Source organism: Malaclemys terrapin, chromosome 16 (assembly GCF_027887155.1).
Source record: "Malaclemys terrapin pileata isolate rMalTer1 chromosome 16, rMalTer1.hap1, whole genome shotgun sequence".
Taxonomy (NCBI): domain Eukaryota; kingdom Metazoa; phylum Chordata; order Testudines; family Emydidae; genus Malaclemys; species Malaclemys terrapin.
The window spans coordinates 14,727,308-14,754,089 of NC_071520.1; the positions used below are offsets into that span (position 1 = coordinate 14,727,308).

At 47.8% G+C, this 26,782-nt stretch overlaps 2 protein-coding genes across 5 annotated transcripts in view; one reads left to right on the forward strand and one right to left on the reverse strand.

Annotated features, from left to right (window-relative positions):
* Positions 1-752: 752 nt before the first annotated feature.
* GSC2 (goosecoid homeobox 2) lies at positions 753-5,502 on the reverse strand. The gene is made up of 3 exons (XM_054006184.1): positions 5,199-5,502; positions 1,536-1,783; positions 753-940 (listed from the first exon to the last, which is right to left on the reverse strand). The coding sequence occupies exons 1-3, from the start codon at positions 5,500-5,502 to the stop codon at positions 836-838; spliced, it is 657 nt and encodes a 218-aa protein (XP_053862159.1). The 3' UTR covers positions 753-835.
* A 12,613-nt stretch (positions 5,503-18,115) lies between these two features.
* LOC128824746 (thyroid adenoma-associated protein homolog) overlaps positions 18,116-26,782 on the forward strand; it is a 39,217-nt gene continuing 30,550 nt past the window's right edge. For 2 of the 4 annotated variants that reach the window (XM_054006603.1, XM_054006604.1), the window contains exons 1-6: positions 18,122-18,440; positions 20,423-20,600; positions 23,825-23,911; positions 24,862-24,889; positions 25,801-25,949; positions 26,215-26,337. In XM_054006603.1, the coding sequence (XP_053862578.1) occupies positions 18,316-18,440; positions 20,423-20,600; positions 23,825-23,911; positions 24,862-24,889; positions 25,801-25,949; positions 26,215-26,337 (690 nt within the window). In that variant the 5' untranslated portion in view covers positions 18,122-18,315. Of the gene's footprint in view, positions 18,441-20,422; positions 20,601-23,824; positions 23,912-24,861; positions 24,890-25,800; positions 25,950-26,214; positions 26,338-26,782 lie in introns of all 4 variants that reach the window. The other 2 variants (XM_054006605.1, XM_054006602.1) reach the window with 2 other exon arrangements.

Sequence of the window (26,782 nt, forward strand, 5' to 3'; positions counted from 1 at the left end):
TAGTTTTCATTTCTCTTTTGCCATTTTGTTTGGGGTTGGCAACTGCTGTTGCCCCATTCTGGGCAACCCAACCCACACTGCAGGCAGAGCAGCTGCAGAGTGGTCCGTCATGGAAAGAGAAGATTGCTCAGTATACAAATGGCCTTGTCTGTACTAACAACCAACTGTACTACAGCCATGCGTTAGCACAGGTTAGTGGAAGATGTTAGTTTGAAAGTACTAATAGTACTTTGATGCCCCCTACTCTGTACATGAATGAATTTATTTTGAAGAATGCAAATAGAGCCTTTGTTAGTTTGTTTAAGGAATGAGTTGTGTAATTAATCAGTATCCACCTTGACCCCAAAATGCAACTGTAGACACCATCATGACACTGTAAAAACAATGTAAACCCCAGGCCATTATCCAGAATAGTCTCCGAATCTACTTTATAACAACAAAACAGGCACAGCGCTATCTGTACAGGAACAAAGACAAGTTGAGAGAAATCTTTCTCCATCATCCATACATGCATCTACAATACTAACATTGAACAAGCTCTATCCCCACCTTTGGCATTTGGCAACTTTTCAGCTTAAGCTTTTGAGGAACATGCCCTATGACTCGTTTGTTTTATTTGTCATGAGATGAACTTTTTTTGGATGAAAAAGGTAAGGACTTGAAAATACAGCACCTACCTTTACCTGCCCTTTACCTCATCGAATCAGAAGATTCCCTCACTGCTTTCCCTCTCCAGCCCCACTCCTCTTCCATCTGTCCCACCTTGCTGCAAAACCAGTGGATCAGGGCAACTGGTGCTTCTCACAATAGCCCTGTGAGACTTAGTGTCAGTCCCTTAGCAGTTCTCCTCCGAGGGTTTTTTGGTGCCTTGAAGGAGCAGAGCCGAAGCAGAAGCTCTTTTCTGATGCCTCCACTTGGCCCGTCGATTTTTAAACCAAACCTAGACATTTAATAAAAAAAATGCAACATTTATCTCTAGACTCCATGAAACGGCCCAGCCCTGAAAGCAATTGGCATTTACAACTTTGGATTTTACAGCAAGACGGGAAGTGCTAGGATTTGGCAGTACGTTCTACTCTGGTTATGAAGGCTGCTCCCGCACAGGTAACTCAGGACAAGAGCCACCTGAGGACTCCTGCCCTGGAGTTCATGTTCAGTTACTTTCAAGGTGGGCAGGTGAGACAGGAATCCCAATGGTAAACAAAAGTGTTCTGCAGAACATGAAAATGTTTGAAAGCAGGGCAGTGACTGCAGAGTTAAGCGGTGTGCGCGTGTGAGAGCGTGCGCAAGAGTGCCTGTGAGTGTGTCAGGCCATAAAAACAATGTGTGAGTGTTCTGCACACATCCATTGTGTACTGGCCTTATCCTATGGCTTACGGAATTTACAATGTGTTTTTTCAATTGCACTTTGAGGGGCTACATCTGCAGCCCCCTGAGGGGGCATAAAAACGGCTCCTGAACCAGATTCCTCTTTATTTTTTTTAGTGAACAGGGGCAAAAATTGTTTTGATCTCTGTAGTGTGGAAGAATCTCACCTCTACTCTCTCCTCCTTCAAGTGGATGCGGTTGGCCAGATGCTCTCTGGTGATGACATCTGGGTACTGGTTCTGGTTGAAAAGGGCCTCCAGGGCCTGTAGCTGATCTTCAGTGAAGATGGTCCGGTGCCGGCGGGTCCGCCTTTGGATCTGATGGAAGGTCTGCAGCTCATTCTGGCTCCCACGAAGATTCTTACATGCCCTGGCAGTGGGATGAATTAGCCTCATGGGCCAGGGGAACCTGGTGTCTAATAAAAGGAGAGTTAGAATTTACCAGTTTGATTACAGAACCAAAACAAACTAAGAAAGGCCTGTCCCCCTTCAATTCCACGTAGGCAGAAGTTGGGGCTGCTATGGACTATACTGCTATACTCAGACTCTGCTTGAGCTCCTCTGGGTGATTCATGATGAATCAGCATTGACTGGCTTTGGACAGAGCCACGTTCAGCCCCCTTGAATGAAATGAAAGCATGGCTGCCATGATGTGAGGCCTGGGGTAGGAGACAGCGATTGACTGGAATTCTCTAGGTTCCAGGAGAGGCATAGAGTTGAAGAGCAGAAGGGACCACCAGATCATTTAGTCTGACCTCCTGTATTTCACAGGCCACCAACACCTCCCAGCACCTGCACACTAAACCCAACCACTTGGAGGAAGGTATTCCAGCCCTCAGGATACTCGACGACTGTGTGCCACAGGCAGAGAACAGGAGGGACTGAGGTGCACCAGTGCCTGAGGCCTCTGCAATGGCAAGGAAATGAGATGCTCCCAGATGTCCTAGCAAGCAACCTGCACCCACAAGCTGCAGAGGAAAGTGAAAAACTCCCAATGCCCTCGCCAATCTGAACTGGGAGAAAATTCCTTCCCGAGCCCACATGTGACAATCAATTAGACCCTGAGCATGTGAGCAAGAACCAGCCAGCCGAGCACCTGAGAGACAGAATGCTTGGGGCCACCTCAGAGCCCTGGCCAGCCCCTTCCAGTGTCTCCTCTCCAGCTCTGGGACTGTCCCAGATGCTTCAGAGGAAGGAGACAAAAAGAAGAAAGAGGAAAAAGACAAAAAGGAAACGAGGGTTCCACTCGGGAAGGGTGAAGGAATTCTGGCTATGTTCTCCTGGTTTACTGCCCAGCTGCAGTATTGCCACCACAAGCATTAAAATGGCACGAGTCAGGCTCCTCAAAACCATGAGATTGGATTAAAAGCTACAAGATGGTTTAATACAATAAATCTGGGATTCTTTTTGTTTGTTTTGTGGTTTGTTAGCCTTCAGGATGCACTGGGACCACATTTTCAAGCTTTTCTCTGCAATCAGGGGGGCTAGAAACAAACTTTTCTTTTTCAAATGAAAGGGGAGATTTTCACTGAACCTCCTAATTTCAGGAGCTGGGGCTTTAAGAAAAACACCCGAAGTCATGAGAGTCAGCAGCTCTCCAGTAGGGTCCCAAGCTCCATTATAGCAGATCCACCCCTACCCTCGCCATCACACAACTCAAGGGAATATCCAAAAATCTTACAAGATTTAACGGGAAGTCTTTCTCTTTCCCACAGAATTCAGGAGGATTGTAGAGTGCTCGGAAGCAGCAGATATCTGCATCGATTAACTCTGCAGAACTCGAGTGGTATCAAAGGGGAAGGGGGAATTCCAGGAAGGGTCAGGAAAGAACACCTTCCAACCTGAGCTGGGTTTAACACTGCCACTATGGGTTCCCATTAGGACTCGGACAGCAATCTCAGCGCATACACCAGTGTCTGAGCGCTGCTGGTCGAAAGCAGGCAGCGGAGGCAGTTCCTGACCTGTTTTTCAGAGGTCTGCAGAAACTTCCCTGTGAGGCAGATGAAAAGGAAAGCAACAGGAGAAAAGGGAGCTAGCCCACAGAAAACAGTGACACTGTCAGCTTTGCTTCCCCACTGTGAAATGTTTCTGTGAAATGATGCCCTGCATCAGCTTCTATGGCTGATGCAGGGCAGTGCCTTCATTGCCAGGGGTTTCGGGTCTTTACCCCCAGAGAGCCTCATTGGAGTTTGTAAAGGCTAAGGGCCCCCTACTGCGAGGTACTGAGCACTCTCAGCTTTCACTGAGGTCACAGGGAGATGAGGGTGCTCAGAGCCCTTCAGCCAGCAGTTGAGATGTCACAGGATTGGGTCCATGGTCACAGAAGGGTAAAGGAAAGAGACATCAGACTGGACAGCCACTGTTTGCCTTTGTGGTCATGATGGATTGTGGGACTGGCTAGGTTACAGCAAGAATCCACAGGTGGCTTTGCGGTCCCTGGTAGGAAAAGACTGTGCCAAGTAATGCAGATTACACTAGCTTTTCACATCAGGACACTCATGTTGTGGTCTCAAGTGAAACGGCTTTGGTAGTCTCCATGCAATGGTCCATGGAGACTTCTCCGTAGCACAAACCAAACTCAGAATGTTATGTGAAATTCAGGGTAAGTTCTCCCATGCTCACATTCAAAGTAATGGCACGAAACTGACAGTCATGGAGAGTAATGAGGAAAAAATGCCTTTTCCTTTGGTCTGAGCTTGTATTTGCCATCAGGTCTGCAAGTCCCATTTTGGAAGATGCTTACCAGTAAAAACCAGTTTAAACCCAAATGTGGGAGACTTCATCATAACTACTTGTAACTAAGAAATCTCTGCATGTTCTTTTTTCTTTACTGTGCCAGGAATTATACAACAGCTGTTCCAGAACTAACTGATATAGAAATATAACTTTTTTTTACATATAATGAAACGAAAATGTTATCACTTAAGTCACTCCCATAATAATGAACCAAATCCTGCATACTTTACTGAAGATTTACTCACTGGCCCTTGCTTTTAGCCCAGTAAAGTGTTGAGTTCTTATACCATGCTCTTCATCTTCAAAGTGCTTTACAAATTATAACTAGTCATTTTAAAACAATGGTTACTCTGTAAAAATATAAACAATAAATTATTGCTAATAATCTAATGTCTTAAATGTATATAGCACCTTTTGTCCCAAAGCATTTGACACACTTAAACTGAGATACAAATTCCATACATGAACCACTTCATCCGCCCTGAAATGCAGCCATTCTTGGAGTGAACGACAGCAAATAGGTCCTGATTCGTCTAAGCACTTAAGCGTACTTAACTTTAAACACATGCTTAAACGCACATCAGTCCTGTACAAACCACAGGCTCAAGGAGCAATATCCAGCTATAGCAGCAATGTAGTTTGGCAGAATACAGTTACCTGAATTAGAACATCTCTACGGTTGCAACAAATGCCATAGGTTCATTGATGACTATCAGAATTCAGGGCCTTCCTTCTTTATCTTAGTGAGCAGCAGCCCGGTGCCACGTTTAAACAGTGTTGGGACGTTGATATAATACTGCCTCGGAAAGAAGTGTGCCAGCTACTGAATCACCTACCTTATATGTTGCAACACCCGCGCTGTTCCTTGGAGCCCTGCATCTGAGAACTGACCCTTCCCAACTTTGCTGAGGTTGAGGGCTAACAAAATCCCTGTGCATGATGACAGGGCTACAGGCCACAATGCAGCAATGTCACTATAGTCCCAGGTTTTGCTACTTTACAGTGTTGGTGCTCTCGTCAATGCCAGCTGCAATGCCCCCCGCCCCGCCACCTATGGGATCCACACAATGACTCATAAAACAGGAGAATACTTACCTAGCCAATTTGAAGAATCCTGCAGGGAACGGGTGCTTGCATGAGAACAGCAACAGCAGCTGCACCCAGCAGCTTCCAGTTCTTCTTCTTCCTCCTCCTCCTCCTGCAGAGAGCCAGCAGCGATGGCCTCCAGCCCACACAGCCCCTTGGGCTCACAGTCCAAGATCCCCTGGAGACAGAAGGGCACCAGAACTTGGGGACTTCTCTCTGTTGGGCTGGAGAGAATGTTCTCGATGGTGAACGAGCATTGCTTCTTGAGGCTTCTTCTGCTGAGTTCTGTGTCCAATGGGGCTTCTGAAGACATCCTGTTCCCGGAACTGTATTTGTGGCACTTGGCAGCTCACATTCAGCAGCTGAAAACAGTGGGGCTGGCTCTCTGGGAGAGACCAAACTGTGGCTCCCCAGTGAAAAGACGGCTGACACTTGGATGCTTTTTAAACCAGACCAGTGATGCCAGACAGAATTATTGTTTTGTCTTCTCCTGGGATTTTTATTTGATATATATACACATACATGCCTTTTTCCCCCCTTCTAAGCTAGCTGCTTTACAACTGAGGCCACCCTAAGTAAATATATATATATAATCCCTTTGGAAAGAAAACCGTAAACCCCCCTGCGAATAAAATAAATTCTAACTAATCTTGGCAGCTTTGTGAGGGGTTAGTGTGGATCTAAGATTTAGCTAATCCTACAGAAATGACTCCGGAAGGAAATCTGATTTCTCCATCTCGAGTGTAGATTTGAAGGTGGGTATGATCTCCATTGTGTTGGAGCCTCCGGTCCAAGGCAGGGGGAGAATAGCTGTTCTCCAGCCCAGAAATGGACCAGAGGATTAACTCCTTAAAAGAAGCAAATTATCCCTTTCTCTGGCCAAATGAAAGCTTGCCCATCAAAAGGGAACTGTCATATCATACAATATGAGCGAGGGAGGGGAGCTGAGCTGGGGGGGGAATCATTTTTAGCAGCAGTGCAGCCCTTTGCTAGGTGAGGACTCTCCGTGACTGCTGATTTATTTTCTGCTCAGACCACAGGGAAATTGTATTTTTCCCCACTGTCCAAGTAATAACAATACTACAGATACTTTGTATGTGTCTCATATGCTTCATAGGAGGATCTCTAAGCGCTTTATAAAAATTAATTAGGCTCACAACACTCCTGTGAGGTAGGCAAGTGGTATGTAAAGGGCTCAATCACCCACCATTGAGGTGCAGCCACATATGAGGTGGAACATGTCTGCTTTATCCCAGGGCATAGCCACACCACATTCGAGTTGAGAAGAAGTGAAGATGAATACTGAACTGCAGGGAGAATTTAGGGAGCTAGACACTCCAGTCACTCAAGTTGGGTCATGACACCAGAGTTAACATTCCATTCTTACAAAATCTGCCATGGAATCTTTAATGACCAGGATGTCGTCAGAGCCTTATGTCCAGTATTGTCAACCATGAGCATTCAAAAATCATGTCACAGTCCCCAAAATCATGAGATTTTACAAGTATTATGTTTTGGGTTCTTTTTTTATTTGCCTTCTTGTTTTTGAGCCGTTGGGGGGACGGTGTCACATTTTTAAGCTTTTCTCTGCAGCCTTGAGGGCTAGAAATTTTGCTTTATTAAATGAAAGCTGGGATTCTTACATGATAACTTGGCTCCAGGAACTGACGCTTTAAGAAAAATGTCAACTATCACAAGACTTGCAATACAATCATAAGAATCGGCAACAGTGTCTCATCTAAAAATAACACTGTCTGTAGCACTGTGCCTCCCAGACCATGCCAAGGCATTGGGTGAATAATAGCTAAGAGAGAAGAGTGCTACTTAATTAATTGTTTCTTGAAGGTCTCCCATCTAGGTACCATTGCAGCTTGCCCCATTTAGCTCATCAAAACTAATGGGATCAAGGCATAAGATATGGCCACAGACAATGAGCCACTCGTAGTTCTTTCCCAAAGTCTCGCTACTTTTATCAGTATCACCTGTTACACGTCAAGTGTTCTCTTTTCAGATGCTTCTGGCCCTACAGCTTGACACACGAGACCAGGGATGGGATCCTGCCTTCATTTGGCCTTTTCACATCCTGGAGTCTGTTGCAATTGGTCATGGATGGTGTCACTCTCTTCACACATCTGGAATTCGATTTGCTGCTCCATTCTGTCACATCAGCATTGGGGAGGGGATCCGGAGACTTAGTACTGTGTCAATGGTGTCAGATTAGGTCGACCCAGAGGGGTTAAGGCCCCTCTGTGGTGTGTGGTTAGCATGGGGCCTCATCACCAAACTAGGATGAGCCAAAGGGACTGGGGAACCTCAGTGTCATGTCAATGGTGCTGGAATCGTGGTACCAGATTAGGTCAACCCAGAGGTCAATTTAGTTACAGGACAGTGCTGGAACTGTTGCTGCACAGCAGATGAAGCAGATGACAGATAGAATGGTTTTATTCTGGTTTTGCTAATAGAAAACATGAATAAGCTGGAAGAGAGAGAGAGAGAGAGAGAAAAAGAGAGAGAGAAAGTTAAAGGTGCTTATCCAGTATAGGTACTTGATGTCATCAGGAGGACACCTCAGGTGGCCAGTCTGAAATCTGTCTTCTCTCATACAGATTTTTTTGGCTTTCAGGAAGTGAAGTGGTTAACAAAATCAGTCTCTTTTATCCAATTAGGAAGTTGTCCATTGGGCTGGTCACTTTCAAAAAGCTGATGTGGACCAATCAGGACGCAATTCATTCTTCTTACAAAAATCTGAAATGGCCCAACAGACAAGGCCGGCTCCAGGTACCAACTTGCCAAGCAGGTGCTTGGGGTGGCCACTCCGGAGAGGGGCGGCAGGTCCAACTATTCGGCGGCAATTCAGCGGACGGTCCCTCACTCCCGCTCGGAGTGAAGGACCTCCCGCCGAATTGTCGCCGCAGATCGCGATCGCAGCTTTTTTTTTTTTTTTTTTTTTTTTTTTTTGCGCCGCTTGGGGCGGCAAAAACCCTGGAGCCGGCCCTGCCAACAGAACATAAGTCACGATCCATAAGTCATCTTCTCACCATCCAACGAGAAAACAGGGAACCTCTTCAGATTTTTTATTTTATTGTAATTATTTTACTTCTAATTTTATGTATTTATTTATTTTTGGTAGTTGCTTACTATTCCTCAGTGTGTTTATCCCTGGAAAAATCCATAATCCTAAAGTGCAAAACATCTTGGCCACAGCAGTTTGCAGACATTTTTTAAGAGTGACACCACAGACCTTAAACCCTCTCAGATCAGGTTATGGTCAACAGCCTGTCTTCACAAGATGTTTTCCATGGTCATCTTCTGGGTGTTGTCCTTTGGTCAGCATTGCATATTTCTCTTTGCCTTTCAAGTTGCATTTTCTCTCAGCATTTTAAAGGGACAATTTACAAACGTCCGTTTTAAGGTTCACAAGGTCATGTATGCAAACCCCTTAACAATTCTTTGCAAAAGTCCACTTTAAATTCTTTTTGTTCATTATGCAGCAAAATAAAGTCACTTAAGAAATTGTTTTCTCCATCAGGATGAAACAGCTGTATAGATCTTCCACTTTCCGTTTTCTGAGTCAGTGATGCTAGTAGGATCCGTATATGAACTGTTGAGCTGTGTCTATGTAATTATACTAATCAAGCAGTTAGCCAGGCCTCTCTGATCATTAGCTCTATAACCAAGTTCCTGTGTAACTCATTACTTGGTTTCAGTGTCTCTTTATTACTGCCTTTTCCAGTACAGGTATATTTCACCTGACGTATAAAACAAATAAAAGTACACTTGATCACAAATATTCTCACTGCTTCATTCTCTCATTATTTCCTTCAAGTAAATATTAGCATAACCTCCTTTCTTCTCCTAACAGGACTCCCCATGGGAAAAATAGCACCTTGCACAAGGTTTGATTAACATTTTGATCAATTTCCTTTTACATACAACTTTGATCCACCAAAACAAAACTTGTATAAAGGCCAGTTCCTTATATTTTTTCAGGCAATGCTATATGATGTCTTCCTATTGAGTACCAATATTTCAGTTCACTGACTCAAAGCAAATTGGGTAAAGGAGAACTCCACATCTCAGATGTATTAAGAGTGGTTAATATGCTCTCTCCTGGCTGTCCTGAGACACATTTATGTGAAGGGCTGAAGAAATCCTCCCCTCACTCCTTAGATTCTCTTTTTCTCCTGTGTGGGGTGAATACATTTTCACTTACGAACACCTGAATTTCTGGGTAATTCTGTATAACAGTAATTCACATTTCTGGAGCCATATTTGTTAAAGTGCATTTACATGACTGGCATCAACTTTTCATTTTGAAATATTTTGAAGTCTCCTGAAGTGCAGGAAAGCGTTAGTGAGAGCAAGCAGCATATTGGTGCGGGGTCCATTCCTCCAGACGGAAAAGGCAGAGCAGAGCGCGCAGTACACAAACCGTTGAAAGGTGGCGCCAAATGCAGACGGAAGCACAGGGATCGCTGGAATGCGAAGCAATGCATCACAGGGCATTGGGACATGACCCAGGATGCCCCGCGACCCCCTCCGCCTTCCCACAACTCTTAGTGGCAGAAGAGGGAGAGATGCTCTGTGGGATAGCTGCCCAGAGTGTACTGCTCCGACGACTGTTGCAAGTGCTGCAAGTGTGAACACACAATTGAGCAGGCAGCTAACAGTGTGAACACACAATAGCGGTTCCCCTTTAGCGCTCTTTGAGCGGCGCTGTAACTGCCAGCACTGTAACTCTGCCAGTGTAGACGTACCCTCAGAGTGAGTTTGTACTGAATGGAGGGTTCTCCAGGAAAGAGAAGCCCACTAGCACTACCCTGGGAAATCTCTCCATGTTTGAGCCTCTTTGAGAGCCACTCCATCCACATACCTCTCTACTCTCTCTACTACCTGTCTGTCTCCTTTCTCTCATCTAGCACCGACTTTCTCTCTGAGTCTCCTCACTATCTTATCGCTGACAGAGTGAAAACCTTCTCCTCTTCCGCTCCTGATATCTGAGGAAGCCTCCCTATATCTTTCTGCCAATTGAGCCTCCCTTTCTTTTCAAATCTCACTAGAAAACACAGATCTTTTGTCTCAGGCATATAAGTATCTTTGCTCCTTTTCCTTTCTTTACCTCTTAATATCCTTCTCCCTCTGCTACTCTGTATTGGAATCATGTATTATAAGAACTCTGTTCTATAATTCTGTAAATATACTGGGATTGGAGTGAGGGGAGAATTTCATTGCTCCCTTCTGACTTGGTCGGGTTTGTAATCAACAGAAATGATCAGGGATATGGAACAGCTTCCCACTGAGGAGAGATTAAAAAGACAGGGACCGTCCAGCTTGGAAAAAGGACGACAAAGGGCAGATATGATAGAGCTCTAGAAAATCATGACTGATGTGGAGAAAGTGAATAGGGCAGTGTTATTTACCCCTTCACATAACACAAGAACCAGGGGTCACCCAATGAAATTAACAGGCAGCAGGTTTAAAATAAACATAAGGAAGTACTTCTTCACACAACACACAGTCAACCTGTGGAACTCATTGCCAGGGGATGTTGTGAAGGCCAAAACTATAACTGGATTCAAAAAAGAATTAGTTCAGTTCAGGTCCATCAATAGCTATTAGCCAAGATGGCCAAGGATGCAACCCCATGCTCTGGGTGTCCCTAAGCCTCTGACTTCTAGATGCTGGCACTGGACGACAGGTAGGGTGACCAGACAGCAAATGTGAAAAATCGGGACGGGGGTGGGGTGTAAGAGGAGCCTATATAAGAAAAAGACCCAAAAATCAGGACTGTCCCTATAAAATCAGGACATCTGGTCACCCTAACGACAGGGGATGGATCATTTGATAATTGCCCTGTTCTGTTCATTCCCTCTGAAGCACCTGGCACTGGCCACTGTCAAAAGACAAGATACTGGGCTAGATGGACCATTGGTCTGACCCAGTATGGCTGTTCTTATATTCTTACCTACTTTACACAGGATGCAAGGCAGTGGAGAATCAGGCCCACTATACGGGAGTTTATTTATTATTAGAAGTTCCCTTATACAAAACACTGAAGCATAGAACAAACATCAGGAGAATCTCGCCCAGATACTGCTCTCAGATGCACGGATGTCAATCCAGACTAAAGGCACTGAAATTGGTGTAAGTGTGAGCAGAATCTTCCCCTGTGTGGTTTTCGCTGTAATAATCATGCACCCTGAAACGGATTAATTCCTATTTCCCGTCTGTAACAAAGGGCTTCTTTCCCCAGCTTCCCCTTGCCATCCCTGCCTTTCCACCACACAGACACACGCATTTAGCCTATTAGTATCTCTGCTGATTGCTTTCTTTCATTCCCCCCATACCTTTCACTTCAGAAAATGGACTGGTAATACTTCTTTTATCAAAGAATTATGGGATTTAGCACGCAGATCTTACAAAGAGACTTTCGATAGCGGCTGGTAATCAAATCCCAATCGGCAGACACTTCTTTGCACCCTGTTACCGGCAGGGAATAAAAGGAAGGGATTATTGATGTTGTGTTTACTGAGCCTCTCCAGAGATAAGATCTCAGGGCTATTTCATAGGAGAAAAGAAAAGGAAAATAAAACAAGAAAAAAATAGACAAGGGGGAACAATGTAGATCTAGATAAAAAGAAAAGAAACGGGCTCTTATCGCTTTCTTATTGGTTAAGGAGATTCGAAAGCCATTATAGAGGATTAACAAAAAGGTTAATCTGCTTTAGCCGTTCATTTGTCAAAAGTGAATTTATAGGTTTTAAAAATCCCTCCTATGGGGAAACTAGAGAAAAATGCCCCCTTCCCTCCCCAGCCTTCTGTCAACAGCACAAGGGCTTTTGAGCCAGATTCACACAGCACGGACACCACCAGACCCTGGGCCTGATTCTGGCCTGCCTTGCACCTCGTGAAGCCATTTACACCTGTGGGAAGTGGACGTACAATGCCACCACTAGCACACCCGTGAGCAGAGAGTTCTGACTTGGTACTGTTCCTCCCCCACTTTGCACAGGTGTAGTAGCTACACAAGGTTCAGGGCAGTAGAGAATCAGGCACGTAGGGCCTGAGTCTCCACTCACTTATCCTGGGTTTACTCCGGGGTAACACCAGTGAAATTAGGGCACTTGCACTAGTATAAAACAGGTATCCGAGGGAGCTGATGTCTGCAGTTGTTGGAATTGTGCTTCCATGTTAATTTGTAAAGCAGGACAGTGGATACTGTATAACAAATGTAGCTGCAAGCTGCAGACTGGGATTTGTCTGTGGCCATCCCAGGAAGTAGCAGTCACTACCAGTTACAGCAAGATGCCATTTTCCACACAATCGTCCCAGTCGATCAGATTAAGAGCTGAGCTATCCCAACCAGCACCTACAGTCAATGGAACGACACCGATTTTCACCAGTGGTGGATCTGGCCCATTCTCTTTACCTGAATGTCAGCGGGAAAGCAGGCCAGCCAATGGAGTGAGGTCTTCAGCAGCTCACAAAGAGCACTGGTCCAGGAACTCCTGGATGACCTTCTAGGGCTCGAAGGTATCAGCTTCAAGGATCTTGTTTCCCAGAAAGCACGCTTGTTTTGTCAGGCTGGGGACTTGGCGAGCATAGGAATACTGCAGAGTTAAAAAGCACTTCTCAATGGGAGGAGAGGAGGGTCATTTGTCAGCATCCATCTAGGGAGGCAGGCTGATAGAGGCATCTAAAGAAATGGGCCTTTCAGGGAACAGTAAGTCTTAGGGGAAATGTGTCCAGTTTGCTGTATTGTTTTTAAGGCATATTTTCTCTGAAATGCTTGTGTTCTAAATAAATACTTTGCTTTAAGGAGGCCCGTCTGGTCACTGTATTAACCACTGGCATTGTTCTAGGAGGGGACAGAACCGCAGGGTGTGAGCCTAAGTCATACCTGCTGAGGTAATCACGGCTAGCACCATGGGACTGCAACCCCAGGCTCAGTCTGAGGGTGGAGAATTGCATGATTCCACCCAGAGCCAGGTGGTGGCCAAAGGCTTGAGATCTGGGAGGTGATGCACTTCATGAGACCAGGAGGGATCAGCGATGCCGTTCACCCAGGAACTGTGACAAGGACAGGATGGAGGCATGTGCCCGGCACGTCTACCACCGCCTGTGGGAACGCTGGAGGCTGGAAGGGGAGAGGAGGTAAGCTCTTGCCATGGAGAAGGAGATTTGTATATCACAACCTCCTGCAGCTGGGTCTTCATTGAGTGGGGGTTGACCGCACAGTGGGAAGAGTGGAAGGGGCCGGAGACAGAGGATCCACTGGTATCTGAGGAGGGTGCAGTCAGAGCCTTTTCCAGCAATGGAGGCATGATAGGTAAGACAACCCTGAGAGGAATGGGAGGTGCTCTGCTGCCTTCTCCAACAGCTGGACACAGACCCTATCTATTTGCTGTCCAGGAGCAGGAATTTCTTCCTCCTGGCTGCTATGGGGAAACCTTGCCTTCCCCTGTGCCTGAGACAGCACCTACAAAACTTTCCTGTTGGCTTTGCAATCTGTGGGAATAGGGGCCCCGCACTCAGAAGGGAAGGGAGAGCTTTGAAAAACATGACACACATCTCCCTGGTTCCGTGTCATTGATTACTGACCTTGTCTCTGTGAATGACACTTCCCTGCTAACTGCTCAGCCATCTTGGCACAGACCTCACCAATGTGTCAGCCAGGAGCAGAGATTTCGCTTGGCCTGCTCAACCATCTCAGCATGGATTGTGGTACCCTGGGACCCTAAAGATCATGGTGGGAACTTGCCCACCATCAATGTCACTATTGTGTTTCATTCTGTCCTCTCTGGAAGAATCTAAAGATCTTAAAAGTTCTCACATCACGGACTTTTCCAGGCCACATGGCAGATGTCCATCAACTTCTTGTGATGATCAATTAAGGTCTGGAACACCAATAATAGTACCCCGTCCTGTTAATGTATTTTTGTGCCTGACAGGGAGAACAGAATGGGAAAACTAGTTCCTTTAGTGACTCCACCGCCATATGGGAAACCCAACTATTTAAATACATTAGTGATCTCAGGAATATTGGCCACCTTGATCAGTAATCCCTGCAAAAGATCCTGCAGGTCCCACAACACCACCCGTTTTGATGGATTTCTCATCACCAAACTGGTTCCCAACTGAGCAGCAGAAATCTGAGGTGGCAGCTTCCATAGGCTTTTCCATGTTAAGGGGTATTGTCTGGATCTCGGCTTGGTGACTGTTGTCAATTACTATTCATTTTCTTATGGTGTGGTGTTGTGTGTGAGAGAAAGTGCAAGAGAGAAGGCACAGTATGGCATTACTCTCTACTTCTTGCATTTTGAGATGGGTATTATTTGCCCCAGGGCAGCCCTAGACTAGCTGTCAGCAACTGGCGCCCTAGACGAACCATGCAATCAGCGCCCCCTGCTCCCAAACCCCCAGGGCAGATCTAGGCTGAGGTTTTTGGTAAACTGGGAAATATTTTGTCCCTTTTTTTCTTTTAATGTTTTGTAAGCGTTTTTTTTAAACGGAGGCTTAATTATTCGGTTTGTCTGTCCATCCGTCCAACCAATGTTTCTGAGATCAGATAAAATAGAGACACGAAATTTTCAGAATAGATTTGTACATGACAGCTAGATGATATTTCAGACCAATTTCAAATAAAAATGCATTAAAAATGTTAATTATATTTTTTATTATTACAAATCCAAAATCATCCATTACACTATCCTGCTTTAACAGCCATAACCACAACATCCAATATAGAAACAAGAACACTCTTCAATGAACTTTAACCTGTATTTACAAAACACTCCAAATAAAAAACACTCTGTGCTCTTAAAACATGACTTTTCTTGCTTTAAGTTTTGAAAATTCAGTCACTAGTTCTTTTAGATCCAGTTTTCCAGCTATTTCATGCTCTATTGACATTGTGGCAAGTCCAACAAGTGTCTCTTGTACCATTGTTGAACGCAGATGTTTTTATCAATTTTAACTTGGAGAAGCTACGTTCCCCACTAGCTACGGAAACTGCCAAAGTTAAAAGAATGCATAGAGCTATACAAATGTTTGGAAAACTGTCTGTGAGTTTATTTTCACAAACAAACTTCAGTACTTCTTCAGGAGTGGAATGTTTCTTAAGTCTTCTTGAAAAAGCCTGAAGCTCACTACACAAATCTGTAGCATCAATGTCTTTTGAATTTTCATGAGTCAATGCCAACTCCAGTTTTATGCAAAATTCTCTTATCTGTTTTGCTATTTTCTTTTGCAAGCTGTGGATATCATATAGAAAGCCAAATACTGACTCTAGCTGCTGCATCTGTTGAAATCTTTCCTCAACCAAGTGAATAGCAGTACCAAGGACCGCAAAGTAGAAATTCACTTTGAACCTTTGTTTTGGGTTCTGAATGGGTGTGTCTTGTCCTTCATATGAAAACTGCTGTTTCTTTTGCCAAATGCAAACTGGCTCTGATTCAAATTCTGTCGGAAATCGATTTCTCCAGCAAGCTCGAGAGAATCTACCAGTGTTCTTTCGAACCCTTCATTACTTTTGAATTCCTCCAGAATATTTTTAGTTTGCTGCAGTTTTTGAATAGCAGAATGTATGTTCAGGTTCTTTTCCTGAAGCTGCTTACTAGTGAGGTTAATCTCGAAAAAGATATTATACTGCAAAAATGAGCGAAGTCACAAATTTAAACTTTGAAAGGCCATTTGCAAGAGCTTCTGCATTTGAACGTGCCATACTGCCAGATGATCCAGTAAAGGTAGTATCAGAAATTTCAATTAGGGCATCATAAATGTTTCCAAGTTCATAGCAAAGAGGCTTCAAAGCATCAATGCGACTCTCCCATCTTGTCTGACTAAGTGGTTTCACAGTTAGAGAATTCACATGGCGAGTCAGAATCTCCCAATGGTGTGTTGAGCCTGAGAAAAATACATAAACATGTTGCACCTGGTCAAAGAAACTGCTTGCCTCCAAACAGCATTATTGACAACCAAATTCAGAAAATGCGCACTGCAAGGAAAGAAAAAGGCCCTAGGATTGATTTCCATCATTCTCCTTTACCCTTCATATTACTCCCATTATCATAGCCTTGGCCACTTAAGTTTTCAACAGATAATGACATTGTTTCAAGGTCTTGTAGAAGAGTTTTAGTCATAAATGCTCCAGTCGTCTCCTTCATTGGTACGAAACCGAAAAAATGTTCCTTTATGAGCACTTCAACATTATCTTCATCTGCAGACTTTTCCATATCTACAAAACGAATGATCGTCATTTGTTCAACATGACTCACATCTGGTGTACAGTCCAGTATTATTGAAAAGTATTTTGCAGAATGGGCAGCTTCTACAATTTTCTTTTTAATGGCATTTGCTGCTCTTTCACCACTTCGCTGAGCTCTTGGTCCTTAAGAAAAAGGCTCACACTCGACATGCAATGAAAGCACAAACTCCCACAAACAACCCGCTGGGAAATATTTCTGGTGCCCGCACAATATTAAAAGCTTTGTGAAAGTATCTCAGCCTACAGGCTCCTCCCTACTGCAAAGCACCATAATTTTACCTGCACTGACTTATATCAGGATCCCTGTCTTTTTCCCATTAAGGGACTGTCTAGACTAGGATAAAATGTGTTTTTTTAAAAATCCATGTTAACCAACGTGCTTTAAAATCCTAGTCCGGATAGAGCAAGTTGTGTTTTCACATGTGTTAAAACCCCAAACCGGGTAAGTGGTGTTCATACACAGCTTGCCCCCCTCCACATTTTAAAGCCCATTAAGTAACATGTTTTTTTTCAATTCCCCTAATTCAGCGGTTGTCAATCATTTTTTCATTTGCGGACCCCTCAGAAATTTCAAATGGAGGTGCGGACCCCTTGGAAACCTGAGGCATAGTCCGTGGGCCCCCGGGGACCACAGGTTGAAAACCACTGCCCGAGTTCAGCCAGCCCCCCCCAACCACACAGCAGATGTCAGGGGAGCCCAGGAAGGAACAGGCATGACGGGGACCACGGCCGAGTAGTGCAAAGAGGAGCAGAAACGGGGTCCCAGCCGCGGAGCTGCGCCCACGGAATTCTCCAGCGGTGGCTGCAGCGGGTGGGAGCCGAGCCGAGCTGGGTGAGGGGTGCAGGCTCTGACCTGGGGCAGGGGGGGGGTGCAGACATGTGGGCTCTGGGAGGGAGTTAGCAACTCAGCACTTATATAAGAGAAAGGAGCTCAGTGATTTCATATAGACATAGAAACTGATAGAAGACACTTTTACATATTCAAAATGTGAGATGCGGCGTTTGAGGGAGGGAGTGTCTGTACAATAGTTCACCACATTCAGTCTCCCGGCTGGAGCAGTAACGTAGCCCCGCAACACTTGTATAGGATAGAGAGGAGCTGCGGTGTCTAAGCTTTGACGGTCTAAGAATTGGGCTGCCTGTGCTTTTAAGACCCCCAGCCCCAGGAACCCGCCCTCTGCGCCGGGTCTGACATGCAGCGTCCTGTGAGCAGAACGAAACCAGCCTCTGCACCCCCCACCCGCCAGATCTGCGAGCACATCCCCCGGGGTCACTGCTCCCCCCTCTCCCCCTCCCTAAACGGGGGTTTTGTCCCCGCACAGGGTCTGGCAGCGTCTCTTCCCCCCCCCCCTTAACCCCGGCTCCCACCCCCGATTTTCCGCCTTCAGCCCCTCTTCTCCCGCTACCTACATAGCTTGATCCCCCCGGCCAGTAAATTTCTGCCCCCTGCTCAGACCCTGACAGCCCCCGCTGCGATTCCCTCCCCCCGCCGCTTCTAAACCCCATCACACAGCGGACAGCAAGTGGCAAGTAGAAGTGAGGGCAGAGGCAACAGCGAAGGTTACTGGGCATGCGCAGTGCGGGTGAGCATGCGCAGTGCCCCCGGAGTCGGGCAATGGGAGCGGGAGCTGGTTGTGCGGACCCCTGGCGGCGCTAGATGGGGCTGGCGCGCCCGCAGGGTAGAGGCTCCCCGTGACGGCCGCAGCCAGGCGGCCCGGCCCAGGCTGCGCCCGACTCTATGGTGGCCGCCACAGCTGAGCGCGGCCCCGGCCCGGAGCTGCCAAGCCCACGTGCTGCGCTCGATCCCCGGGGCAGCCTGGCGCGCGTCCCGGCCGCCCTCCCCGGGCCGCTCCGTGAGCCATGGGCTCGGCGCAGGAGGCCCAGGCCTGCCTCGCCTTCTACCGGGGGCTCGGGCGGAGGGAGCCGCTGCACGATCTCTGCCGGGCCGTGCTCGCCTTCCTGGAGAAGCTGGAGCAGTTCGCAGGGTGAGTGCTGGGCGCCCCCTTCGGACCCCGGCCGGCCCCCGCTGCAGGCGGCCAGCTCCTGGGGGGACCCGTGGGGCAGTGAACCCCCTCCTGCCACGGGGGCCATTGGAGAGCATCTCCCCCGCATGGTGCTGGCGCTCCCGGGAGGTGGCCGGGGGCAGAAGCCGGGACGGGGCCTGCGCCCCTTGCCGGCGGTCCCGCCCTGGTCCCCCCCCCCGTCTCCGCTCTGCACCCGGGCGCCCTGCCCGCTCCCTTCTGTGCCCCCCAGCGCTTGGGCTTCTGCCCCGGTTGCACAGCGAAGGTGGGGCCGGGAGCTGTCCTGTCGCCGGGCAATGACCTGTGACAGTTGGGCCCCCGGTGACTGGTTCATGGCAGCTTAAAGAGACACCCAATTGAAAACCAAACTCATGTGATAAGAAGCTGGGGTGTTACCTGCTTTACTAACACAGCGTGGGTGAGTCTGTCTTGTCATTCAGCTTGTTGTCCCCTTTGACACGCTGTCCCCACTCCGTGCAGTGCTGGCAGTGGGGACCAGGAAGGGTCAGTGGAATCGGTCTCACTTTGGATTATAGTCGCTCTGGCTGTCAGGTTTCATTGCTCCCGTGTTTGGGCTGCACACTGAGCGGGCGTCTATTTCCTTGAGAAAAAGGGATTTCAGTGGATTGTTTTCATGGTGGGAAAGTTTCTACCAGGTTTAACTTCAAGGCCAAATGTAACTTCCCTTTAAGGATCAAAAGTGTTCGTTCTGTAACCATTCTTCAGGGTTAATTGTTTGTATTACTGTAGTGTCTGGGTAGCGGAGGCATGCCCCTGGACTCCCTTTTGCTAGGCACTGACAAACACAGAACAGAAAAAGGAGCTGCCAGTTCAACACGTCCCCTTGTTTTTAGTAGTTGGGTAAATGTGGGTTAAATACTAGTGTTCCTGAAAGTGAGGGCCTGGCTAGAGCTGAGCAGCGGGGGTGGGTGTTGTGCGAGGCTGAGTACAAAGTTCACTTCTCTTCTGACCTACAGCACCGTCAGGCTATTCCAGTTTTGGACTCTGCCACTGCGTTTCAATCCTGAGCGTCCGCACCCCCTGCATTTCTAGTCCTTGCCCCTTCTCACCACCACTGCCAGCACACCTCTGTACTGACTTGCTGGGCCCTAGCCTCTCGTTTGGACCCGCAGCCCCTTGTCTCCTCACTGCACAGACTTCCTGTCTGTGTGTGTGTGTGTGTGTGGGATGTGAACAGTCAGTCGTTAGTTTGAAACCAAATTCGTTGCATGTATTGTTTTAATCAGACATATACCCAGGCCAGGTCCTCAGAGGTGTAAAAAGTACCTGCACTAACCTGCTGTGTGACAGCTGAGACAGAGAGCTGGAAATGACAGTAATGCAAGGACTGAAAGCAAGTCAAGGAATATTCAGTGTGCAGGCAACTAAAAGGGACACATGGATGTCTTGGCTAAACTAGTTCTGTAGGGAGAGAGGGTAATTCTTTCAATCAGTTTTACTCCTCTTTCACTTTCCCTCTCTCCCACCTCCAACGAAGCATTGTTATCCCCGATTCTGACTGGCGAGTAGAGCCAGCAGCACCCAGCTAAAGTCCTGCATTTGGGCCATAGACACTGCCTTACGCAAAGCAAAACTATGCTAGTTTTCAGCCTGCAACTGCTCATTTCCACTGTGGTACGTTATCCTGTTTCAGATATTGACCTGTTTCTAACGCAGACTCCCAGCCTGCAAGTGGGTCCGCAGATTCCTGCTGAAATCAGTCTTGCTGTAGATCTAAACCGAGAGGTTTAAATGAATAAATATAATTGAAACATGCGCACTATACATACTATCGGGATGGGTGCTAAGCAAAAGCCAGGCAGTTTTCCCTGTCCCGCTCCGTGATTACTGACCGTAGCTGCAGTCTGAACTCTTTCCCTCTCTCAGTTGGAGGTGTTTGGAACAAGTCAGCGTTAACATGACAATCCCGTGTTTAATTTTTCCAGGGGTTCTGTGAAGAGGTGTAAAGATAAAAATCTGGAGGAGGCTCTTCTGCTCTTTCAGGAGCTGAGCAAGGGGTTATGGGAGCTAGACGATGCCGACGTGCTTCCCTTAGTGCGCTGCGTGCTTGCTTTCCAAATGGAGACGACCAGCAGTTCCAGCTCCTTCCATAAGCTCGAGCAGGTAAATCGTGTTACATAGCGGCCGCTCCATTCATCTGGGTGGGTCAGGCTGCAATGCTATGCCACGGTTCACTCTACAACAGTCATTTCCATTGTTTGCAGGGGCGTCTGCAAAATAATAAACCCTCAGTGCCTCTCCAGCACCTGTTATCCATGACTCAGAAGGGGTGGCCACACTGCAGACAGACACCCCGGGGCTAGCCCATGCAGCTGACTCAGGCTGGGCTGCTGGGCTGTTTAACTGCAGTGTAGAAGTTGGGGTTTAGGCTGCAGCCTGAGCTCTGGGACCCTCCTACCTTGCAGGATCCCAGAGCCTGGGCTCCAGCCCAAACGAGTACACCGCAATTAAACAGCCCGGGAGCCTGAGTCAGCTGGCATGGGCTAGCCATGGATTTTTAATTGGAGTATAGACGTAGCTGTAAAGTCAGGGATGCTCACAAGAGCGTGAGGTAGGCAGGGGTTATGATCCCCATTTTATAGCGGAGGAAACTGAACTATAGCAATGTTAAGTGACTTACCCAAGGTCCCACAGCAAGTCAGAGCTAGGAATAGACGCCTGGGCTCCTGCCACTCAGAACCGAGACTGAGACCTGCCTGGACCATTCACTTACGGGGTGATCTTGTGCCTTAGTCTACACAAAGAACCTTACTGCAAACTAGATGTTGAATCTTAACTGAGTTTCCCTGGGAGTAAAGGTTTCACCTTGTGCCTTCCTTCTAGGAAAACCAAGAATAAAAACTGAGGCTTGGCCCTTTGCTTAGCCACCTACACTTGACTTTTGTACCAGGGCTCTAGCAACATAGACCACATTGGCTCCTGGACACCTCTCTCCCCATTCACAACTGCACTGGGCACCCCACCTTCCCATTCACGACTGCGCAGACTACCCCGCCTTCTATTTGCAATCAAAGAGCATGCGGTGGCAACTCCTACAGCCGTTGCTATGTGGAAAGTGAATAGTAGGGAAAGTATTTCATTTGTTTTTAACTTAGTAATGTCATTTAATCACAGGTGATTGAGCTCAGTGCCTTAATTACCGGGTGAAATTCTCTGGCCTGTGTTACATAAGAGCTCAGCCTAGACAACCATCATGCCTGTCTGGCCTTCAAAATCTGTGAATTTAGCAGCTAGACATAAGGAGGAGAGCCAGCAAGTGGAGAATCACCGTTCTGTCCGGTCTCTTTCATTATGGAGACAAGGTGGGAGAGGTACACCTCTACCCTGATATAACGCGACCCGATATAACATGAATTCGGATATAACGCGGTAAAGCAGCGCTCCCGGGGGGTGGAGGGTGGGGCTGTGCATTCTGGCAGATCAAAGCAAGTTCGATATAACACGGTGTGGCAGAGCGCTGACCTTGTCCCCGCAGGTCCTGCACTTCTAGGCGGTATATGCTAGCCTCAGTGGCTCTCTGTGACCCTCCACGTAGCCCTTCTCTCTCTAGGGCCAGGTTACAGTCTACTGAGCCCTTTTCATCATAAGCCAGCAAGGAGGTTGGTGAGAGAACTGCCACAGTCTCTGTTGTCCCTAGGGCTTGTTTTAGAACCGTTTAGTCTCCTGTCCTGACAGGAGCCTGACTTCCCCTCCCAGGAGGTGTTCCTGGAGTGGTGGTGGGTTGGGGGGAACCCGGGCCTGCCCTCTACTCCGGGTTCCGGCCCAGGGACCCTAATGGTAGCAGCTGTTGGCACCCAACCTTTCACTGCCAGAGTTGCTACATTTCCCTGGGCCACTTCCCCACAGCTCTCCTGCTTCTCTCTTCTTCACCCTTACCTTAGGGCTCCCTTATCAATAACTTGAGGGTGTCTTCATTAACCAGTCCTTCAGCCGCACTTACTCTCCTCTGCCTGACTGGCGTGAGCCCTTTTTATAGTATCAGTGGGGCCTTAATTAGAGTCAGGTGGTCACATTAGCTTAATGGCCTCACCTGACTCTTTGCAGGTTAATTGGAGTCAGATGTTCTCATTAGCCTGGAGCAGCCCCTCCTCTGGTCAGTCAGGGAACAGAAAACTGTTAATCCAGTGGCCAGTATATCTGCCTTCTGCTATTCTGCTGTACCCAACTGGCCTGGGTCTATCACAGCGGTTTCACCTATAACTCAGTAAGATTTTTTGGCTCCCAAGGACAGCGTTGTATCGGGGTAGAGGTGTAATATCTTTTACTGGACCCACTTCGGATGGTGAAAGAGAGAAGCTTTTGAGCTGTACAGACCTCTTCTTCAGCTCTTTCATTATGTAAGAGAATAAATACATATTAAAAAAAAAAAAAAGGCAGAACAGAGGCTATGGCTACATGGCCCTGTAGTCTGGAGAGGCGAATTGCAGTGTGCACCATAGTGCGATGCTGGAAGTGCCCCCTGTGGATGCTGCGGACACAGACTAAAAGGTACCTGGTTCGCATTAACGTTGTCCTCTTTGAAGGACTTCAGTGTGCGCGCTGCAATGTGCCTATCCGTAGTCCAATCTGCAGGGCCGTGTAGACAAACCCAGAGAGTGGCCTGAACTAAAATCCCAGAGCCCAGTGCTCCTGAGCTCCGGGAAAGTTTAGAGCTCTAGCCAAATGTTGTAACTTGTGCCCTTGACTGAAAATAAACACTAAAGCGGATTTTAGCGATTTAATAGAAAAACCTGCTGACCTTAGACAGACTGTTAGCGTTAACTTTCCATATCTGGCACAGTGCTTGACCACATGAACGCGTTTATTAAATGGATTCTTTTTCTGAAATTCCTACCCTTTTTTTGTTGTGCATTTTTTAGACTTTCACAGCTAGTTTTAATCACACGTCATTTACTCAAGAGGCCGTACTTGTCTCTTTGGGAGAGGTCTGTTGTGTCTAAATCCTAATTCTGGGTTCAATAGCATATTATCTACCTAACTGAGAGCACACAGAGTATGTCTACACTGCAGCTGGGAGACAGCCAGGTAGACAGACTTGCACTAGCTAGCTCACTAAAAATATCAAGGTGGAGGCTGTGGCTCTGTTGGAGACTCGGGGTAGCCACCTGGTCTCAGGTCCAGGGCGTTAGGTGGCCCAGCCTGCTGCCAGAGCCACAATGTCCACACCGCTATTTTTAGCGAGCTCGCTCCAGCTGAGCTATCACGAGTCCATCCAGCTAGGCTGGGAGGCTCTCTGCCAGCTGCAGTGTAGACAGACCCATATTGGTCTGGGTATTTGTGCACGATCCTGGAACACCTGGACCATTCGAGGTTTCCTTTCCCCCCAGATTGTTACGAAGTTGTCGGAAGGTAAAGAATCCCTGGTTGCTGAGGAAGTGAATAAGTTAATGAGCAGCCTGACCGAGTCCAAACAGGTGAGAGGAACTCAGTTCTCTTTAGAGCAGCACAGAAGACAAAGGGAGGCCCTGATCCCGCATCAGGAGCCATCAGCTTGGACCCCTAGGCCTGTGCAGAGTCCTGTTGACGTCAGCGGGTCTGAGCTAGCAGATAGCATTGCAGGATTGGGGTCTTAGTGCAAAGGGCAGCATTGGATCTGGGGATGGCGATATGGCAGGAAAGGCCCAGTTCAGGCGGACTAGGACCCCTGTATTTACTCCCATAGTATTTTAAAGCTCCTGTACAATGAGACCGTGTTAGCACATTCCACGGTACCTGGCCTGGAGGTTCTTTTTGTTCCCTGTCCTAGGATTGCGGGTTCACCAGAACTTTGTGTGTAAATAAAAACAGCCTTTGGTACAGTCAGCCTCCTGCTCTTCTGGCTGGTGGTGTTTCAGCCCAGTGCTGGGTTGGTGGTCCCCTCGGTAGTGAACTGTAACATGGCAAGTCTTTGTGATCTGGACCACGCCAAAGAGAACTTGGCAGGAAGAAGAGGTAGATTCTAAAGAAGGAAGCTATTTACAAACAACCCCCTGTTCATCATCAGTGCAGGGGAGAAAGCACAGAGTCTGTGACGGTTCAAGGAGTTGACTGAAGTGTATTAGTTCCCTTAGGGGTGAGTATGTCAGCTCTGCTCCCGCAGAACACCCAGCTCCACTGGCCCGGGGCCGCAGAGACAAACGGAGGGTCTCAGCCCTGTCCCGCTGATCTGTCTGGTCCACTGGCTGTGCTGCCCTGGGTAGGGGAAACTGTGTGCTGTGGTTTGGGGGGAAGGCTTGATTCTAAGCTCAGCTGGCAGACGCTTTGCTCGGGTTCCAATTACCCCTCAGTCCTCTCCTAGCACACACGGCGTCCCTCTAGCTGCAATTCTGCAGCAGCTGTGCCCTCCATGAGTGTTAAACGTGCCTGCGTTTCCTTCTCCCTGCAGGTGCTGTCTCCAGGAGACCTCCAGACAGGTCAGTCTCAAAGACTCCCCTTGCCCCCTTTGAAAGCCGTGACACTAACCCACAGAACCACACGAATCCAAATGTCCACAATGGAGGCCTCGGTGGTTAATAAGAGACTGAGCTGAGACCATCCTGACGCTCATCATGAGCTGAGCTACCGATTCATGGGGCCCACCTCAGACGAGTCCCTGAATCTCTTTGTCCGCTACTCAGTCTGACTGGGGAACGAGATGAGCAGAAGTGTCACTGATGTCCTGGCCCTTCTCCCACGCCAAAAGCCAGGTGCTGTCTGTGGACTGAGCTTTTCTGGGCAAATCCCCAGCATGGTCAGGAGCAGGATCTGGGCGTGAAGACACGCACTCTGTGCAGCCTTCTGCAAGTCGTGTCACTTCAGTGCCTCAGTTTCTCCACACATACAGTAGGGAGCCTTATACTCGCCTCTCTCCCCAGGGTGGGGTGAATGAATTAGCGAACACGCAGTTGATGATGAAAAGTGGTATGAGCACTAGGAATCACCAGCTCCAGATCTCCATCCAAGAATGGAGAGATGAGACCCTTCGTTTGCTTTGTCCTTTCCCAGTCTCTTTTCATGAGTTAACAACACCGGCCGGGGAAGAGTCATCTGTGAATCTCCACTCGTGAGAGTTAGCAGGGATATTCATCCCTGCAGGGAGGGATTCAACTCAAACGTACGGCCTCAAAGCCTGGGACCCAAACCAACTGGCAGGGGGTTCCCCAGCCCTGCATAAGAGCAGGGCCCCCCTTTGGAGCGTGGGCGTCTGGATCAGTTTGTTTGATCATAACTCGCTGCAGCGTTCATGTAGATGCTGCTGGCCACCTCTTGAGGTGTTTAACCCAGCGTCTCGGGCTGCAGTGCCTGGCATCTGATGCACTGTGTGCCCCTCTCCCCCCATCCACAGTTTGCATGTTCATAGAGGAAAGCCGCCTAGGCCGACACCACTGGAGACTCAGCCTAGCCCCACTGCTGCTGCGTGTAGCTACCACGTTGAATTGGGTGCTGCAGGACCCAACGGCCAGGAGCGGGGAGTGGAGCTACATCACGGTCAAGGTAAGATCCACATCGCTTGGGGGTTATAGTCTCCTCTGGATGCCTGTAACATGCTGAAACTCCCACGAGCACTAGGGGAAGAGAAAAAACCCAAACATTCATTGGAATTTGGTGTCCTCCCCCGTAAGACAAGACGGCAGGACTTAGGGGTTGGAAGGAAAAGTTCCCCCTATGTTGGGGGGTGGGGGGAGGCGCATAGTCGAACTGTTAAGAAAAAGATCTAGCAGGTGACAGAGGGTTGCGCTTTATCCTTTTTCTTCCTCAGACCTGCCTGCAGCTTTTCCAGGCGATGTCAAAGGAAGTGTCGCCTCTGGTGTGGAGCGAAGCCGAGAACAGTGAAATCGTGCAGAGCATTTTGGGATCTCTGCTGCAAGTCGTCATGGAGCAGGTGATTATAGTCCAGGCAGCTACCCAACCATGGCCCAGATGAGACCGCAGCCAAGCTACTGCAGAGAGTTTGAGCCCACGTGAAGCCAGGCCAGCCTGGATCTGAGGGGAGAAGTTGTTCCTGGTTAGAGAAATAAGGATAATGCTTTACCTGTTCAAAGCACTTTCCAACATTATCTAATTTCACCTCTCAGCACTCCTGCCAGGGAGGCAAGTTTTATGATCCCCACTTTACAGTTTCCTCGGGGAAACTGAGGCAGAAAACATAAGGCCAACATTTTCAAATATAGGCACCTACACAAAAGTTGCCTGCTACGGAGAGGTGCTGAGTATTCACAGCTCCCATGTGATTAGTGGAGGGGGAACAATAACTGCACTAAAGTGAAGCCACGATAGAATGCAGTGATAGTGCCATGCTAGGTGACCGCTGCTGGTAATGGGTGTCT

Coding starts and splice junctions, on each gene's coding strand:
- GSC2 (XM_054006184.1), bottom strand. CDS start 5,502: ATGTCTTCAGAAGCCCCATTGGACACAGAACTCAGCAGAAGAAGCCTC. Junction 1,784..5,198: donor GGATTCTTCAAATTGGCTAG/GTAAGTATTCTC, acceptor TCCTTTTATTAG/ACACCAGGTTCCCCTGGCCC. Junction 941..1,535: donor TGAAGGAGGAGAGAGTAGAG/GTGAGATTCTTC, acceptor TTAAATGTCTAG/GTTTGGTTTAAAAATCGACG.